The following is a 19229-nucleotide window of genomic DNA, read 5'->3' on the forward strand; positions in this document are numbered from 1 at the left end:
TGACGTCATCACGCATATTGTGGTGACGTCACCGCGCGCGCACGCCTGCTTGGCCGCGCGCCAGGAAGGAAGTCAACCAGGAATACAGCGTGATTTATTATTTTATTTCTATTACTATCTCTATTATTTTTATTTATTTTTAACCTACGTGACTTTACCGAAAAAACCTAAGAGTATGAATACAGCGCCAGTATATGTTTTAATGATATAAAACAAACGATGTAGTTATACTGCGCTGGCAATGGTGTACACGCGCACGTAGCAAAACAACTCGACGCGTTATTGACGGATGTGTCGCGTTGTTTAAATGTTGCGCCTTAAAGTGACATTAAGGGACTGCGGTAATGTAATCGCTGCTTCGGGTTGGCCGTGGGGCTGTGAATCGCCGTGGCCCCTTGAGCACGCGGAGCCGCCCTGCCGATTGGTTGCACGGCACGCGGCAAGGAGCCAATCAGAGCGCGTAACCGGGACGCTGCTGGTGGTTGTTTAGCAACGAGGGAGAGCGACAGGGAGAGAGTAACAGGGAGAGAGAGTAACAGGGAGAGAGTAACAGGGAGAGAGAGTAACAAGGAGAGAGCGACAGGGAGAGAGCGACAGGGAGAGAGCGACAGGAGAGCGACAGAGGAGAGTAACAGGGAGAGAGCGACAGAGGGGAGAGTAACGGGAGAGCGACAGGGAGAGTGCAACGAGGGAGAGAGCGACAGAGGGGAGAGCGACAGAGGGGACAAGTTTGGAGGAGGAGGAGAAAGAGGAGCAGAGAATGTGACAGCAGACGGAGTGGGAATCGATGAGAAGGAGGCGAGAGACGGGACGACATCGTCAGTGTGGGGGCTGAGGGCTGGGGGAGAGGAGGGAGAGGAGGGACAGAAGAATCCGAAGCAGCAACAGACGACGACGACGAGGAGATAGAGGAGTGGAGGATAAACGCGGCAGATCATCGTCGTCATCTTCATCATCATCTTCATCATCGTCAGCGTCACCGAGATGTCTGAACAGAAGGAGAACGCAGGTGAACGACGGCCGCTTGTCGTCGATGCGGGAATCAAACCTCGGGGCTGTGTCGATTAATCGATAACGATCGAATAGTGGCGTGGAAACAAGTGATGATTACGCGCAAAGATCGATAACCGTTGAGTGGGAGACCTGATGGTTAGAGATGTAAAACCTGGGGCCCTTCTCCACAGCGATACATCGCAACGACTCCGAGTCAATTATAGATTTGAAGTTTTCGTGACTGCAAGGAATCGCACGTTTTGGGTTTTTTCGGTAAAGTCACGTAGGTGAAAGATTAAAATAAATTAAATCACGACGTTGCGCCCGAAATGTCGTGATTTAATTTATTTTAATTGTTTACCTACGTGACTTTACCGAAAAAACCGAAGAGTACGATGACGAAAATGTTGTTTTTATTTGTCAACTCGAGCCCTCCCTGTCTGTCTGTCTCTTATAGAAGCGACCTGCCCACAACTGATAGCTCACACGACCACGTGGAGAACAAACTAACTATAAATCTACTTCATAATCAACGTTTTTGGGTTAGATCGCGTTATTTATAATTGTGTCGTAACCCTCCACCACCCGACACGGCCAATCAGCAAAAAAGCGTCACGTTGAAAAAAGATAAAATAAAAATTGATTAAAAGTTTTCGTGACTGCAGGGATTTATGGTTCTTTCGGTAAAGTCACGTAGAAGTAAATAATAAAATAATATAAATATAAAACAAAAAAATTCTCACGACGTTTCGACTGCAACACAAGCAATCATCATCAGGTGGAATTAGACGGTGCAAAGTATGTATTTGTGTGTGGTTAATACACGCGCAGTATCAATCAAGGAAGCCACTGCGATTCGAACCACGGCAAGCAGTTAACGCGCTACCGCTGGGCCACGTGGCCACCCAATGCCACCACAATCAGAGACCATGGGCTTTTAGGGCTTCTATGAGTGTGTTGACGACATGTAATTCCATTCTTGCGAGGTTGATTTCCATTCCCCGTGTTTGCTGTTGTAGAGACCATGGTGGCGGACATCCACAAGAGAGTTACTGAAGCTTTTGACGTGTTTGACCACGAGGGTAACAAGACGGTCGATGTGAGGTCAGCTCTTCTCGGTTTATTTAAATACCATATCCACACTGTTCTCTCGCGGCCTTGCGTACACGACTTTAAACTCGATACATTGAGCATCGCTGGAGAAATTGGGACTTGGTGACTTGATCCATCCATGATGATTTCATGTTTCTCTTTTCCACGATTTTCCCAACCCAATGAATGCATTTTGGCTGCTTTGATAATTATATTTTTTCAGAAGATAATTTTTCGCTACAATAATAGAGTTACATCTCAGCCAGTTTCTGCATTAACAATTGTTGAATTGTAATTGCAAAAGGCTGAATACAGGGTGAGTTACTGTTATGAATACTTTAACATATTTTTTATTTATTTTTTATTTAAAGCTTTCGTGACTGCAGGGATTCATATTCTTGGTTCTTTCGGTAAACTCACGTAGAAGGGAAATAATAAAATAATACAAATATAAAACAATAAAAATTCTCACGACGTTTTGACTGCAACACAAGCAATCATCATCAGGTGTAAAATCCACAGCAAGAAAAAGCAAGAAAACGTTTTCTTGCTGTGGACTACTGGCAGACTATACTCATCCACAGCAAGAAAAACATTTCTTGCAAGAAAAACATTTCTTGCTGTGGATTTCACACCTTGTTGATTTTTTGTGTTGCAGTCGAAACGTCGTGAGAATTTTTATTGTTTTATATTTGTATTATTTTATTATTTCCCTTCTACGTGACTTTACCGAAAGAACCAAGAATATATTTGGTATTCACGCCATGTGTATTGTATAAGGCTTTCCCTATGGTGGGATGATAGAATCAACATCACGCGTTTAGAGTATTTGGCTGCTATACGTTTCCACGTGATAATCCACTTCATTGTGGCCAGGTCACTTCTGAAAAAGAGCTACACGGCTCAGTGGGCCTTACCTGGTAAAATAAAAAAAATTGTAGTTTTCACAGACGAGTATAGTCTGCCAGTAGAGGCTGAGTTTCCTCACTTGTTTTACTCTGTTAATTAATTTACGGGTCATTTTTATAAATTGACCGTGCAGCTGACACCCACACGTGTCCAACACTTTTGTCAAATCACGTCGCGGAGTGCTTGTCAACCGACTGTGACTTGGACGGCAAATATTTTATGGTTAATCAGGGTAGCTGCTGGATTCAACTGCAACAAACCATGTCAACGCTACCACGAGGCCATGTTTGCACACTGCTCAGATATGTCACTCGCCAGGCAGTCTCGCACTCATTACACACAAAGTTCTTCCCACAAATGAACCACAATACCTTTCTGATCTCGTTAAGGAGCATAAACCATCAAGACAACTCTGGCTATCCTCGCAGCAGAGGCTTTTGGCTCACTGTCGAACAAAGATGGCCACCGCATCGCGCGCTTTCAGATGCGCTTCTACGGCCGTCTGGAACGCTCTTCTGATATTAGGAAGTGACTGGAGCCATGCACTTTTAAATCTAGATTAAAAAGTAATTTTTTTAAACTGCTTTTTGTGTTTAGTTTGTTGTCTTTCGCCCACAACTCTGATTCGCATGGTTGGCTACGTACGGTGCGAAAGAAATTCAACATACATACGTACAGTTCTGTACTGCGCTGTCCGGTACCTAATGTTCAAAGTAGTAATACTCCACCTGAAGAGCTGCATGCCACAGAGTCAGTGTGGAGACTAACACGTGGGTTTACCACAGGGAAATTGGCACCATCATCAGATCTTTGGGATGCTGTCCTACAGAAGGTGAAATCCATGATGTTCTGGCAGAGGTGAGTAATAGTTGTCCTGAATACTATTTATAAGACGTATACAGTATATATATATACACAGCTTAAAATGTATTGGTTTTAAACAGCAATTGATACACATTTTTAGTTGTATAGTAATATTCAGGTGGAGTAATAAGGTTTACGTCAGTATTACACAATAAATCTAATTTGCCCTGGAAAGGGCACTATGTAGATCCTAAATAGAATAGAATTTATGAAACCTGGCATTTGAGGGTAGGCTTCTGGTCATGCCAGAGAGCCATCCTCCTTGCCTTCTGGAAATCACAAATGGAATAAATAAAGTACTCGACTCGCCTCTCCGTGGAATATCTGCGTGAACGCGATTAAATTTGGGCTTTATGGAGAAGCAACATGCAACTTCTCTACAGGCGGTTGAAAACAGTGAATAAAAAAGTGGACGATGTCGCATCCCCATACCTGTCAACCCTTATCAGTGTCTACCTTATTACAGACCAATTCAGACCTTATTGGTCACCCCGTGCCCTTACAAATTTCAACGTTCATCCTACAAAGTCCCATCACAAGGGAGAAACACAAACAAACAGACAAACATGTTTTGCCCGTATTGAAACGGCTGTATGCCGTATGAACCTGAAAACTCAATTTCCCTGTGCAAGAATATGTGTAAACCTGTGTGGGTTGACAGGTATGCATCTCCCATTTCCTGCAAATTTGTCTCTCAGCTGCGAGGCCGACCGCTCTCGTCTCCAGCATGACTGGACTTCAATTGTTTGAACACAGTACATAGTTGACAAAGGCAATGATGCAAACAAATACTCATATGAATAAGTAGATTTATGCACAAGTACTTGTCAATACATTTTCGTCAATAACCTTGGTGTTCTTCACCAGTTCCTTCGCAGTGTTGATGACCGTTTCATCGCATGCGCTAAAGGCTCTTGTTTTTTTCAAATGTCACCACAGATCGAGGAGGAGGAACCTACAGGCTACATTAGGTTGGAGAAATTCCTTCCGATGATCACCAAGGTGTTGATGGAGAGAAGGTAGAGATGTTCCACTGTGTTTAAAGTTTAATATTTAAGTGGGGTACGTCTTCAAAAAACGTTAGTGAATTTCAACTCACGTGCTATATCATTACTGGCGAAACGTTGTACTCAGATTGTAAATGTTGTAGTTTGGCTCTCCAACACACCGGTGTGCTGTACTAGAAACGAATTGGCATGTTCTGTTTGCGTAACAAACCTTACTAATTGGCTGTGTCGGGTGGTGGCGGGTTTAATTACACATTTATATTTAGGCGATCTAACCCAAAATAATCTGTATTATGGATGATATTGGTCGCGAAATCTTATGTGTTAAACAAATACTGCATTTTCTCTTGTCTGTGTGCAGGTACCGATCAATACCGGAGGATGCTATTCTGCGTGCTTTCCAGGCAAGCGAATGTAATCGGTTATTTAGAAAATAATTTGGAAAAGCAAAACATAACCTAAAAAACTAAATGCGTTTGTACTGTAGATGCACACCGAGGCCGTGTCCCAGGTTGTTGCACATTTATACGGCTGTGAGTTGAACACTTCAATAAGATATAATAATATTACTAACTTATATACACAATAAGTACAAAATTTTACTTAAAACTTTCGTGACTAGAGGAATTCATATTATTTGGTTATTTCGGTAAAGTCACGTAGATAGAAAAAAAAAGTTAATAAAATAAAAACTACGACGTTTCGATCACAACACAAGCTATCGTCATCAGGAGGAAAAGGGGGAGGGCCCATGTATGTGCGTTTGAACTTCTTTCGCACAATGAAGCATCGGTACGGCACTTGCATGCTTAAGCCAAGGAGATCAGGGCACGTTCAGAATGAATTAATCGCAGGCAGTTTGTTTGCAGTGGCGGCAACTGTGAAGTTAATGCATAGGGTTATTTTTTTGTGTGGTTAATATCTTGTTGAAATCTGTTGGTCGTTTCTGTGAGGTCATGCCACCGATACTTCGCTTGATTTTTATTCTGAATTCCTGGATCTGATCCCGATGATGTTTAATGCAGTATAAATTTAAATGTGATTTAATTGCTCAATGTGGTTGTGAGAATTGTTCTACTTACCAGTGAGCTAAAACAATGTTGTGCCATAAACGCTGGTACATCATGCGACGGTTTAATGTGTTTGCCTGTCTGGTGGTGGAGAGTTTAATGTGGTCAGATCGATATGTGGCCGAACTCAAAAATCAATTGTGAATCACAGCAGCGGAAGGACGCGTTCCTTTGCACTCCACATAGGGGGCGAGGAGTGTGGATGAGTGTCAAGTTGCATTTCCTGCATGAAATATTTGCTGAACATTCGTGGCGAGACGACACAGACACCTTCCATACCTTCCTGATCTCTTCAAGGCGCATAGACCATCACACAAACTCCGGTCATCCTCACAGCGGCTTTTGGCTAGCTATCAACAAAGACAGTCACTGCATCGCGCGTGTTCAGATGCGCTTCGGTGGCCGTCTAGAACGCTCTTCCTTACGATATTAGGAAGCCACTGAAGCTATGCACTTTTCAATATAGATTGAAAACTCATTTCGTTAGCACTGTGTTTTGTGTTTCGTTTGTTATCCTTTCCCTGTACCTCCGATTAGCATGGTTGGCTACTTGAGTTGCGTTAGACGTCCAACATACATACACACAAAGGCTTCGCGTACACTTCGCACCGCACGTTTGAAAGTTGGCATGAACATTTTAAACTGATTTGGTCAAGTTGCTGGTGTAGTGGAGGTTGCAGGAGGTGGGACTCGGACCTGTACACGGATATAAGGCGAGACATCAGAGTGGTGCGATACTTGCACTGGTGTTCACCAAGGTTTTACAGAGACTCCGCTACTTATGAACAAGTTAGGTTCCAGAGGTCCGTTTGAAAGTCAATTTGTTCGTAAGTCCAACTTTACTCCTATCGATTCCAAACACGTTGTACGGCGTGTACACTAAACACGAGGAATGGCTTTAAAAGTTGTAAAACCTCATGTAGATGTAAATGCCACCACCGCCATCGATTGCGCAGCGGTTGAACTTACGATTCTCGGTCCGAACAGGCAACTGGACATACGGACCAGGTTTGTTCGTATTTCTCAAAGTTCGTAAGTCGAATGTTTGTAGGTAGAGGAGTCCCTGTACAGGACTTTGTCTCTCTCGTCTCCCTTGTCCTTTTAACATCGTGCTAAACGATACATTCGCTCATTCTGGGTGGCGTGTGTGCTAGGTGCTGGACAGTGAGGGCAAGGGGTACCTGGATCCTGAGGAGCTCACCCGCTACATGACGGAGGAAGGTGGGTTCACGCGATAGCGTTGCTTCACCCTGAGGTTTCTGGTCAGAAAGTCACATTTAAGTGTTGAGAGTCACGTGACATTTTTAGTTGGGCTCACTCGAAGACCTCATTTGATCAGTTTCTGGTCCTAAAAAGGGCCCTTTTTCGTATTTTGTTTAACAGGATAAGAACTCAAGAAATAACTGGGAGTTTTTTGTAAGAGTGACCTGGGGTATTGGTCTGCCACTAGGGGGGGGGGGGGGGGGGGCTATGGTTTCTATCTATAATTACAAACTAGTAATTTGCAGTGTAATTCTTAGCAAATTTGGCACACAATGGCCTACTCTAGCGAATACATGACGTCAGTGGTTCTTAAACTTCCATGGCGAAGTAGACAGCATCATCACGGTCATCACACTGGCAGCAGTCAACACAAAACCTGCTCTACTCACCATATCTGGATTTGAATTAACGATGTCCTATTTTGTCTAAATGTACACTCTGTGTGTTGCAGTCTGCACGTTGCCACATAATCTCTGCCCACTCGGGCATGTTGTGCCCGTGCAACTACAAGCTACCGGCACAAAATCATTTCATTTGTTTCGTTTTGAGGACAAACTCTGCATGCAGCTACACGTCCTGAAACACATCCCCAGAGCACAGAGTGTGCAGCACCCATTATTTTATCGGTTACATCCCTGATTGATTGAATTAGAGAGGCATATGCTTTTGCAAACGTTGCTCAAGTACGCCAGTCTCCCCTGAATCATGCATCGTTCACACCTCACCCCCACCCCCTGCTGCTGCCCAGCACAAAACATGAATTGTCTGCTGCCTTTTGTGCAGGAGAGCCGTTCACTCAGGAGGAGATGGAGGAGATGCTCTCTGCTGCAGTGGACCCAGACAAGAACCTTGTGTTTTACAAGGACCATGTCTCCATGATGGCAGTGGAAGAAAATTAAATGTCCGCATTTAGTGCTGCTCCTGATGAGATTTCACCTTTGCCGTTTTGTTCTTGTGTACGAATGTACGCTGACATTCTTTCGTGCCATATGTAACCAATTGTGCTAATCAGAGGTGCGGGAAAAAGACAACAAACTAAACACCAAAAGCAGTAATAAAGAAATAGTTGTCAATCTCGATTTTTTAAGTATGTATTAAACAAAGTGTGATGGATAATTTGATGCGTTTGACTGCTTTGCTATCTGAAAACTTAATTCTAAAACAACGATAAGGTACTGAAGCCCACAAGGGTTATTGTAGTTTATTCTTAGGCACGGCAATGAAAAGTTGAATAACAAATAAATAAAAAGTTATCTGTAATTAATTCAAACGTTCGTACAATGCTGTTTTCTGCAATGCTTATTATTAATCATCGGTGTGGAATTCGGGGAGCTCATTTGACAAGTGGAATTTTGCACGTCCAGATTTAATCGCTCAAGAACACAGAAGGAAGAAGTTGCTGCAGGTTCCTTCATTGATCGTGGGACACATTTCCTGCACCTCCAATGAGCACGGTTGGCTACGTGCGATGCGAAAAAAATTCAACATACGTACAGATATTTTACAGATCGGGCCACGTATGCAGGCTTTGTGTGACTGCCGCCGGTGTGATGACCGTGGTAATGCTGCCTACTTCGCATTGGAAGTTTAAGAACCACTGACGTCATTTATTCGCAAGAGTAGGCCATTGTGTGCCAAATTTGATAAGAATTACACTGCAAATCACTAGTTAGGAATTATAGATAGAAACCATAGATCCCCCTAGTGGCAGACCGATACCCCAGGTCACTTACAAATAACTCCCCGTGTTTCTTGAGTTCTTACCCTGTTAAACAAAATACATTTCAAACGTGAGCCTAATGTAACATGTAGCAATGCTTTCTCACTCTACATTTCAATATACAAACTATATAATTATTAAAAAGTATATGTTTTCCAATTTAACTGCGATTGACTTTTACATACACAAGTAAATATTTTTACCGTAAGTTACAAAATTAAACGCGGAGACAAAAGCAACGTTTGTGCCATCCCTTTACAGTATGTTTCCATATCTATCATTTAAGCATCTCGATTTGCAATTGTCTACTTTGTGTTTGCACGCCGTGTAGGAACGTTCTTGTGGGTCCCATGCAAGGCTCCGACACAAGGGGAGCGTTTAGCGCGTTCACTTTATTGCTCTCAGCGGATTTAAAAAAACTGCTGAGCGACGAAAGATAGGGGGTCAAAACCATGAGATTACAATGGGGCGCTTGTGCCACATGTCATCCACACACGAGCAGCGAGGGCAAGCAGAGGAATTCTTCTGCTAAGTCACGGCCTAAATTAATGGGACCTCGAACAATCATCAACTGTGTGCCGGTTTAAAAAAAAATGCTACTAAATATTTTGATAATGTAGCTTTACGTTAAAATAAGCTGAGCGGTAGATAAACCTTTGTGTGAGCGGCGAATGCGCTTGCTGTAATAATCAGATATCGATCAAAGCGACGAGTTAAAGCGATTGAAAAAATTCAAAATACCTATGTATCCATTACATGATTAGGGGTGGAACTAGAGTCACCTCCCTCGGCATCCAGGTGATTAATGTGAACTGTCGGGATTCAGCTCCACGATTAGTTTCAATTACCAATTGTTTCTCGTCTTGTTTTCCAAGCTACGTGTTGCAACCCTGAAACAGAACTCTTCACGAATCGACGCATGGACTTCACCACGAGCCATTTACCACTCGTCATTTCTACTCGTCAGCGTTTTTCGAGGCTTCTTAACATAAGTGTGTATGGGTTTTAAAAAATAACTTTTGTCGGTATTTTGATGTTCCAAAAGCTGGCATTTTCAGGCATAGCGTAGTCAACGTGCAGTGATTACTGGCGGTGGATGTCTGAAGCCCAGCGTATTGCAGGGGTTTGGGGGATCACAGTGTGATCTTGTACGCAGCTTTTCCCCCTAGAGAGTGGCTGTTTTTTGACCGTAGAGCAAAGATGCTGAGATACCTGAATGGATTATAAAGCGTTATCTCCCTTGTATTCATGGGTGGCTTTGGAAACTCCGGGTTTCACCCACGTGGAACAGTCAATAGGGAAAATCCCAATGCTGCACTCACACAAGTGCCGATACCCTGTAAGGTTGCCATTTGTACATAACTATAAATAACTATTACATGTAGCCGATGGTAGTGCTATCCTTCTCACCCTTAACATTAATGAAACATTGCTTCATGTTATAATTTCGCTCTCAATTTATAATATTTTCCATGTTGTAGATCACATTCAAATTAAACACAATCCTGGGTAATTACAGGTATCACCATACTCATATTGCGTGTAGGTTTTAAGAGGTCACCCTGTTATCCGTGGTAGGAGTGATGGAAAGTGGAATAAGTCATCCCAACACATGTTCATCATTTTTATCACTTTTATTCATAATGCATAACTGGTAAACTACAATAATAATAATGTGTTATTAATACTAGATTTGAAGCTTTCGTGACTGCAAGGATTCATATTCTTAGGTTTTTTCGGTAAAGTCACGTAGGTAAAACATTAAAATTAATAAAATAAAAATAAAATAAAAATCACGACGTTTGGAGGCAACACAAGCTTCCGTCTTCAGGTGGAACCGTCACAGCCACGACAGCTGTATCAAATGTGTTATTAATACTTTTTTGTCAAATCAAACATTGCATCCCAATTATTGCAATGACACCACCTACAACCCAACCGCTCACCCTCTGCAAACCTCTCGAGACGAAGACCCTCTCAGTGCGTACCAGTTTCAACTGACCCAAATCGACTCCGGCTACGATCCGTGGCTGCTGCTGCACCCGCCAGCGCCCAGCTTCGGGGTCTCCGGCCCAAAGACCTGGAAGGACGCTGCCGGCTCACGTTCGGAATCCATCCTTGAGTCTCAGCCAGTTTCGCGACGGACTCTAAACGTTGTTGTTGTTGCTTCAGAGAGTCCACTTCAACGTGTGCTCAATGCGCATTCGTGATGGACTGGACTCATAAGAGTGCACAATATGAAATGTTCTTCCATAATACGTTACTAGTTGGCTGTGTCGGGTGGTGGCGGATTTAACAGCACATTTAGATATTTACACGATCTAACCCAACAAAACTGTATTATGGATGATATTGGTCGCGAAAGCCTACGTGTTAAACTCAAATGTTCTTACTCCCAATACCAATCTTAATTTGGAGCTTTCGTGACTGCAGGAATTACTCTTTGGTTCTTTCGGTAAAGTCACGTATAAAAATAAAATAATAAATTAAATAATAGCATACGACGTTTCCATTGCAACACACGCAATATATACCTGATGATGATTGCTTGTGTTGTAATCGAAACGTCGTATGCTATTATTTAATGTATTATTTTATCTTTATACGTGACTTTACCGAAAGAACCAAAGAGTACTCCCAATACCGTTAACGACTCTGCGAATCTCTCTCCAGTAAGGAGACGTAATCAGAATCGTCACGTATACTGGAGGAATCCCATGAGCTCAAAAGCAAATTTTCACAGACGTCCAGAGAGAGCAAGACAGAAGATTATACGATCATTCGCATTGTTATACAGTTATACATTTATGTCGAACGCTTTATTAAAGGTGTCCAACTACGTTTGGAAGTTGTATGGTATTGGCTATGTCCGTATGTCCATACTGAAGGGTGGGGGTGCAGTCTGTTAGTTCCTCTCACTGACAGTATCTAACAAAACCACGTTATTTTCAACTCGCCCGTTACTCCACTAATAACTTCGCTTGAAGCAGCAGCAGCAGCTCGGTATATATATGTATGTTGGTGTTTATATTGAACATGAATGTTGAACGGTGCCAAAGATCCCCAGGGGTTTGATCTCCCACGAAGCTGGAAATCGATCCTCAATCACACCGAGATCTACCTGTATTTACAATACGCGTCCACTTTCCAGGATCCATTAAGCTTTAAAAAATAACTCGGAAAAATGAGCAGGGGTAGTGGGAATAAAACGATCACACGCGAACCATGATCCAGCAGCACTATAACTTGAAGCGCAGAGTAACCCACCCATCAGTAACACTAACAAGTCGTACTAACACGTTCCATGGTGTAGCAGCACTCCAACTTGAAGCACAGAGTAACCCACCCATCAGTAACACTAACAAGTCGTACTAACACGTTCCATGGTGTATCAGCACTATAACTTGAAGCACAGAGTAACCCACCCATCAGTAACACTAACACGCCGTACTAACACGTTCCATGGTGTAGCAGCACTTGAAGCGCAGAGCAACGTGCTAAAGAGGAACAAGAATCCGTGCCGGCTTCTTCGAGGTGACCAGCAGTTCATATGTAGGAGACGCGCTGCTGCCAGCGCGCGTTGGAGGGGGCGGTGGGGTCGCGTTCGTGCGCCTCCTGCTGCTCCTGCTGCTGCTCCTGCTGCGCGTACGCCGAGCACAGCAGCAGGGCGCAGCCGCACAGCAGGGCGGCCGACGCGGCCCAGCCCACGTAGATGCTGGAGCCCAACTCGGGCTTCTGCGGCTCCGGGACGAAGGGGTCGAAGAAGTCGCGCACGACGCGCGCGCACACGAAGCCCACGGCGGCGAGACACAGCGCGCCAGAGAGGCCGAGCGCGCAGCCGCCTGCAGCGAGATCGCGGGTCGTGGTGGTGGGGGGGAGGCTCTGGGTAGTGGTGGGGGGGGGCTCTGGGTGGTGGTGGGGAGCTCTGGGTGGGGGGGGGGGGGCTCTGGGTGGTAGGGGAGGGCTCTGGGTGGTGGTGGGGGGGGGGGGGCTCTGGGTGGGGGGGCTCTGGGTGGTGGGGGCTCTGGGTGAGGGGGGGGCTCTGGGTGGTTGGTGGGGGGGGGGAGCTCTGGGTGGGGGGGTGGTGGGTGGGGGGGGGGCTCTGGGTGGTGGTGGGGGGGGAGCTCTGGGCGGTGGTGGGGGGGAGCTCTGGGTGGTGGTGTGGGGGGAGCTCTGGGTGGAGGGGGGGCTCTGGGTGGTAGTGGGGGGGGAGCTCTGGGTGGTGGTTGGGGGGGGGGCTCTGGGTGGTGGTGGGGGGGGGCTCTGAGTGGGGGGGGGCTCTGGGTGGTGGGGCTCTGGGTGGTGGTGGGGGGGGGGCTCTGGGTGATGGTGGTGGGGGGGGGCTCTGGGTGATGGTGGTGGTGGGGGGCTCTGGGTGGTGGGGGTGCGGGGCTCTGTGCTCGCCTCTCACCTGCGAGCAGCAGGCGCGGCGCCCGGCAGCGGCAGCAGGCTGGCGGCGCGGCGACCGCGACCCCGAGCAGGGCGAGCAGCACGGCGGGGGGCAGCAGGGCGCGCGCCGGCTGCAGGGCGCCGGGGGCCGCGAGCAGCGTGAAGTACTCGGAGCACTGACGGTGGCCGAGCAGCGCGCGCTCCACGCACGTTTGCCACAGCCCCTCGCTGAACACCTGGAGCCACGGGGGGGTGGGTAGGAGGTTAAGGTATTGATTGGCTTTGTCTGTATGAGAATAGCGGGTGTAGGTTAACGTCGAGGTCAGCGATCCATTGGCGGTGGCTGCAGGCGAGGCCGAGCGAGTGGTCGCGATGTCACCGGGGAATGGATAATTTCAGTTCGGCACGATTTAATTTAAAAAAAAATTTTTATTGATTAGGTATAACCATGTGAGCCATGCGGCTCTTGACTCGGGTGCAACCGCAACGAACAAAAACATGAACAAGAAACATCTTAAAGTGACTACACGCAAACAGAAAAATACAGGAAAAAACAGCAAAGTCTTCTAGAAAAAAAGCATCGTATTTCAACGCTGTGTGAAAAAATCCTATTGGGATGCAAGTCAAACAATAACAACCATAAGACAATTTAGATTAAAGTTATCAGGCTAACTCTGTACTACAACAAACAAACATGGCTAAACCAAAACGTTTTCAAAATCACCAAAATAAAGCTGTTAAAAGCAATGTAACAGTGATCATAGAACTGTGATTGGGGCGATCGCCGTCTGAATCAGAATCGGAAAATGTGATTATTGCTGGAGGAATCCGATGAGCTGGAAAGCCCTTTCTCACAGATTGTCCACTAGGGCCAGGGTCAGAACGTTACAACAACAAAAACGACAAAAACTTAAAAAAACGATAGGAGTGCAAAGTTTTGGAAATGTAAACAATCACTTAAATATATACACACAAATAAAACCAAACTATGTTCTTCATCTTACTAGGTAAGGCCCACTGAGCTACTAGCTTCTTTGTCAGCAGTGACCCGACCACAAACGATAGCTCAACGAAGTGGCTTATCACGTGGACATTTTAAGCAGCAAATTAACCTTAAACGATCTCGACGCAGGGTGATTATTCTTAATGTGGAGGGACAAGCCGGTGGACCGTTGTGAGCTGCTCTTCTCTCTGCGATTTCCTCCCACATGTCAACATTCTCCGTCTCCTTCTTGGTTCTTTCGGTAAAGTCACGTAGAAGGGAAGTAATAAAATAATAAAATATTTTATTACTTCCCTTCTACGTGACTTTACCGAAAGAACCAAGAAGATGAATCCCTGCAGTCACGAAAGCTTTAAATCGAAATTCTCCGTCTCCTCTGGAATCTACAGGGTGTGGTGATCCACATGTCCTGTGTGACCCCCAATTAATTGACCCCTAAACATTTTTCTCCCCGTTGCATATTTTTTTTTTAAAATGTTAAACCTTACTTTAAAAAAATTAAATTGGGGTCACTAGACATCTGGATCACCCTGTACATTGGGTCCTGTTCATCCATAACATCAATTTTAGCAAATAAATGTGCGCTATGCTTAGCATATTCATCCATCTAATTGGCCTTTAACTATTCCAATCATTTGTACAGGTGACAGAGCCCCCTTGCAGCACCAACGTTTTTGGAACAACAACAACCTTAAATTTCGATGTAAAGCTTTCGTGACTGCAGAGATTCATATTCTTGGTTCTTTCGGTAAAGTCACGTAGAAGGGAAATAATAAAATAATAAAAATAAAACAATTAAATTCTAACGACCTGATGATGATTGCTTGTGTTGCAATCGAAACGTCGTGAGAATTTTATTGCTTTATTTTTGTTATTTTATTATTTCCCTTCTACCGAAATAACCAAGAATAACAACAACCTTGTTTCCTCCCTTAACATCGTAAATCTTCCTTAAAAAAATCTCCTGAAGCAGAAGATTAGTGCTGGATACAACCGCATTTGCAAATGCGATTTGTAACTTTCATCCTTACCTGCGTATCGATAGTTAAATCTTAATGTGCAATTTTATTGAAAGACGACTCAGTGTTGTCTTGGCGTGGTCTGCGACAGCTTTTGCTGCCTTGTCCAAGCTTCGGAATTGGTGGACTTATGCAATTTTCACTTATATACTAAATGTATTTGATTTATATTTAGCTAAAATTTTGTTGCTGTAGTTTTCACACCTGATGATGATTGATTGTGTTGCAATCGAAACGTCGTGAGAATTTTTATTATGTTTTCTTTTTATTATTTTATTATTTCCCTTCTACGTGACTTTACCGAAAGAACCAAGAATATATTCTTAGGTTTTTTCGGTAAAGTCACGTAGGTAAAAAATTTAAATTAATAAAAGTAAAATAAAAATGTAATAAAAATCACGACGTTTCGGAGGCAACACAAGCTTCCGTCTTCAGGTGGAACCGTCACAGCACGATAGCTGTTTCAAGTAATTTTATTTTTATTTTACTTTTATTAATTTTATTTTTTTACCTACGTGACTTTACCGAAAAAACCTAAGAATATGAATCCTTGCAGTCACGAAAGCTTCAAATCTAGAACCAAGAATATATTGAGTGCTTTGCTTACCTGTCCTATGCTTTGCACTGCGATCGTTTTTATGGTTTATTGTTGTAATTTAATGACTCGCCCCTACTGGACACGTGTGAAAAATACCTTCATCGCTCATCGGATTTCTCCAGGATAATCATTAGAGATTGTGAAAAGGTTCGGATTTGTATTTATTCCTTAATGTAAGATGTCCCTATCCTTGTACCTGTAGTTAGCAAACTCCACGCGAGTTGGGGGGCGAAATTTCTGCGTTGTACCCTACCAGTGGTGCTCGAGTCCTCAAATGCCTTTGCTACTCAATGTCTGAAATGTTAAGATTTATATAATGTAACTTTTCTCTCACGACGGTCCACTGCGTATCGTTCTTGTAAGACAAAACAAATATCAGCAAATCTTTCAAAATCAAATTTGTTAATCAACTAAACTTTTTCTTTTACCAGGTACGGCCCATTGAGCTAAAATATATTATGTGAAAATGAAATAAAAATAACTACATTCTGCGATGTAGTTTTTTTTATTTTATTTTCATCTACGTGACTTTACAGAAAGAACCAAAGAATATGGATCCTTGTAGTCACGAAAACTTCAAATCTAGAATTAAAAATATATTGTTCAGAAGCGACCTGGATATCACAAATGATAGCTCAACAAAGTAGCTTGTCACCTAGACATAGATCGCCGCCAAAACTCTAAACGCGCGTTTCTAACTGTGGAAGGAAAATCCGGAGGACCCGGAGAAAAATCCACGCAATCACGAGGAGAACAGAGAAAACACGCAAACTCCAAATATTTTTATTATTTTATTACTTCTCTTCTACGTGACTTTACCGAAAGAACCAAGAAGATGAATCCCTGCAGTCACGAAAGCTTTAAATCGAAATTTATACAGAAGGCGTCAGGGTCGGGCTCGAAACCCACGACCTCCTGTAAACCAGGCGAGGTAGTTAACAACTCTCTATGCGAGGAACCCCCTTTTTGAGTAGTAGAGGAGGCAAAACAAACACAAGTTTCAAACAACACAAGCGTATGCAGTGTCTGGTTTGCGTTGGCATGAGCCGAGCTAATGGGCCCCACGGTGTTGAATCGGGGACTTCACATCACGGATTCCAGAGGAAGACTTTGCAACAGTGAGGTCTGGTGACCATACTGCGCTGAGTGAGTGCTGATGATCCCCTCCTGTCGTAGACCCTCACACCTCGTCACACCTCATCATGTCGCTTCGTCACACCTCACCTCGCCACGCCTCGTCTCACCTCGTCCTGCACCAGGTAGGCACCGAGGGTGGCCCGCGAGAGCCAATGCGGAGCAGCCGCGGCCGCAACGGCCAATGCGAGACCCGCGGCCGAGACGCAGAGGGCGGCCAGGGCGAGTGGGGCCGCGTGGCCCATCCTGCTCCTGCTGCGGCACAGCGCCACGGGCTCCTCACTCACTCACTCGCAGCAGGGCTCACTCACTCGCGGGCAAAGCGAACACAGACTCACATCACACGGATTTACACAGAGACACATGCCTCACAGACGTAAAGATGAACACACAGAAACTTAAACACACACAACAACAACAGCATCGAACACACACACACAGACTCACACAGAATTACACAGAGACACACACAGACATACAGACTCACTCACAGATACAAACAGACAAACTCACAGAATTACACGAAAATACACACAGACATACACACTCACTCACAGATGCAGACATAATTACACAGAAAAACATACAGACTCACACACACAAAGATGCACACATAGAGACAACGGCATCAAACACACAAACTCACTCAGATAGACATAGAGACAGACTCACATCACACAGACACAGAGACACAGACTCGCAAAGAAGTACACGGAGACACAGATAACTCACACAGAGACAAAGATTCGCAAACACACGGAGCTCATCACACACGAGGTTTCACCATTTACACACGGAAAATGTGCACTGAACAAAACAATAAATGTGTGAATATACTGGAACAAATGTAGATTTAAATGTATGTATGTTATAATTCTTTTGCACCGTACATATTCAACCGAGCTAATCAGAGGTGCGGAGAAAGGACAACAAACTTAACACAAAAGAGCAGATCTAAAGTGTTCGCCAGAATCCGCTGCTAGCGAGGATGACCCGGAGTTTGCGTGATAGGTTTGTGCTCCTTGAAGAGAATTTGAGTGTTCACAGTGGTAGATTACCAACGAAATCATCATCCCTTTTAAAGGTGGCGATATCCATAACCCACAACCCACTGCCGTGGCAGAGAACCAATTGAGGTCATGAGCTGAAATCCCAGTTGGAAGTCGACTCACACACCATCATCCATCCCTCTGGGTCGATAAAAAAGAGTACTGTATAACTTTCGGCAAAGTCACGAGTAGTTGTTATAATATCCTCCGCCATAGGAGTGTGGAATTTCCACCATCACTGCTAGCAAATAATAATTCGTATCCCGACCCAATGCTTGAGTTTACAGGGACACGTGTGAAAGCTGAAACGCATTGCTACGAAGCATACTCCTAACGTTAACACTTCCTCTAACCGGTGTACAAATCCTACGGAAGTAATTCTGAGCAAAAAATATTAGTAAATTAACTCCACTGTGAGCTGACAATGAATGAACTGCGAAAATGAAGGTGCCGACCTCCCCGTGTGGATGTTAGGGTCCATCCTGCATTCACACACGAGCGGTTCTCCAAGCATTGCAGTTTCCTTCCACGCGCAAAATATTCCCTAACGCCTCCAGTAGGATCATCCTGAGACTCTTCTAGACATCTGTGAAAAAAAGCTTTATAGCTTATCGGATTCCTCCAGTCTAAATACATATTTGGATGATTCTAACTTTCCCAGTTAATACATCAAGTCTATATTTTACATACATTTACCTGAGAGTGAGGCTCGTCTGTGAGGTAGGAACTCATCTGTGAGTAGGAGGCTTCGGTAAAGTCACGTAGGTAAAAAAATAAAAATTAATACCTACGTGACTTTACCGAAAAAACCTAAGAATATGAATACTTGCAGTCAAGAAAGCTTCAAATCTAGAAGTAGGAGGCTTATCTGAAACTCGCCTGTGAAAGGGAGTGAAACTCGCCTGTGAAGGAGTGACTCGCCTGTGAGTGGGAGTGAAGCTCACCTGAGATCCGCCTGTGAGAGTGAGGCTCACCTGTAAGAGAGGGCGTGACGCTCACCTGAGATCCGCCTGTGAAGGAGTGAGGCTCACCTGTGAGAGAGGGAGTGAGGACGTGCGAGGGTGACACCTGTGCCGGATACTAACTGAGTCTCACCTGCGAGTGTGAGTCTCACCTTAC

At 44.4% G+C, this 19229-nt stretch overlaps 2 protein-coding genes across 2 annotated transcripts; one reads left to right on the plus strand and one right to left on the minus strand.

The window, feature by feature from the left end:
- Positions 1-465: 465 nt before the first annotated feature.
- Positions 466-11328, plus strand: EFCAB2 (EF-hand calcium binding domain 2). Its single transcript, XM_061575684.1, has 7 exons — positions 466-1009; positions 2013-2097; positions 3780-3852; positions 4798-4877; positions 5227-5269; positions 7090-7156; positions 7982-11328. The coding sequence occupies exons 1-7, from the start codon at positions 985-987 to the stop codon at positions 8095-8097; spliced, it is 489 nt and encodes a 162-aa protein (XP_061431668.1). The 5' UTR covers positions 466-984; the 3' UTR covers positions 8098-11328.
- A 149-nt stretch (positions 11329-11477) lies between these two features.
- Positions 11478-18837, minus strand: LOC133357628 (claudin-5-like). The gene is made up of 3 exons (XM_061575683.1): positions 17172-18837; positions 13330-13543; positions 11478-12760 (listed from the first exon to the last, which is right to left on the minus strand). The coding sequence occupies exons 1-3, from the start codon at positions 17304-17306 to the stop codon at positions 12465-12467; spliced, it is 645 nt and encodes a 214-aa protein (XP_061431667.1). The 5' UTR covers positions 17307-18837; the 3' UTR covers positions 11478-12464.
- Between the last annotated feature and the right edge of the window lie 392 nt (positions 18838-19229).

The sequence above is a fragment of the Lethenteron reissneri genome, chromosome 58, assembly GCF_015708825.2.
Source record: "Lethenteron reissneri isolate LAM-NWPU_2019-01 chromosome 58, ASM1570882v1, whole genome shotgun sequence".
In the NCBI taxonomy this organism is placed as follows: domain Eukaryota; kingdom Metazoa; phylum Chordata; class Hyperoartia; order Petromyzontiformes; family Petromyzontidae; genus Lethenteron; species Lethenteron reissneri.

Coding starts and splice junctions, on each gene's coding strand:
- EFCAB2 (XM_061575684.1), top strand. CDS start 985: ATGTCTGAACAGAAGGAGAACGCAG. Junction 5,270..7,089: donor CTATTCTGCGTGCTTTCCAG/GCAAGCGAATGT, acceptor CGTGTGTGCTAG/GTGCTGGACAGTGAGGGCAA. Junction 7,157..7,981: donor CCGCTACATGACGGAGGAAG/GTGGGTTCACGC, acceptor CCTTTTGTGCAG/GAGAGCCGTTCACTCAGGAG.
- LOC133357628 (XM_061575683.1), bottom strand. CDS start 17,306: ATGGGCCACGCGGCCCCACTCGCCCTGGCCGCCCTCTGCGTCTCGGCC. Junction 13,544..17,171: donor CCTACCTGGTGCAGGACGAG/GTGAGACGAGGC, acceptor CCGTGGCTCCAG/GTGTTCAGCGAGGGGCTGTG. Junction 12,761..13,329: donor GCCGCGCCTGCTGCTCGCAG/GTGAGAGGCGAG, acceptor ATCTCGCTGCAG/GCGGCTGCGCGCTCGGCCTC.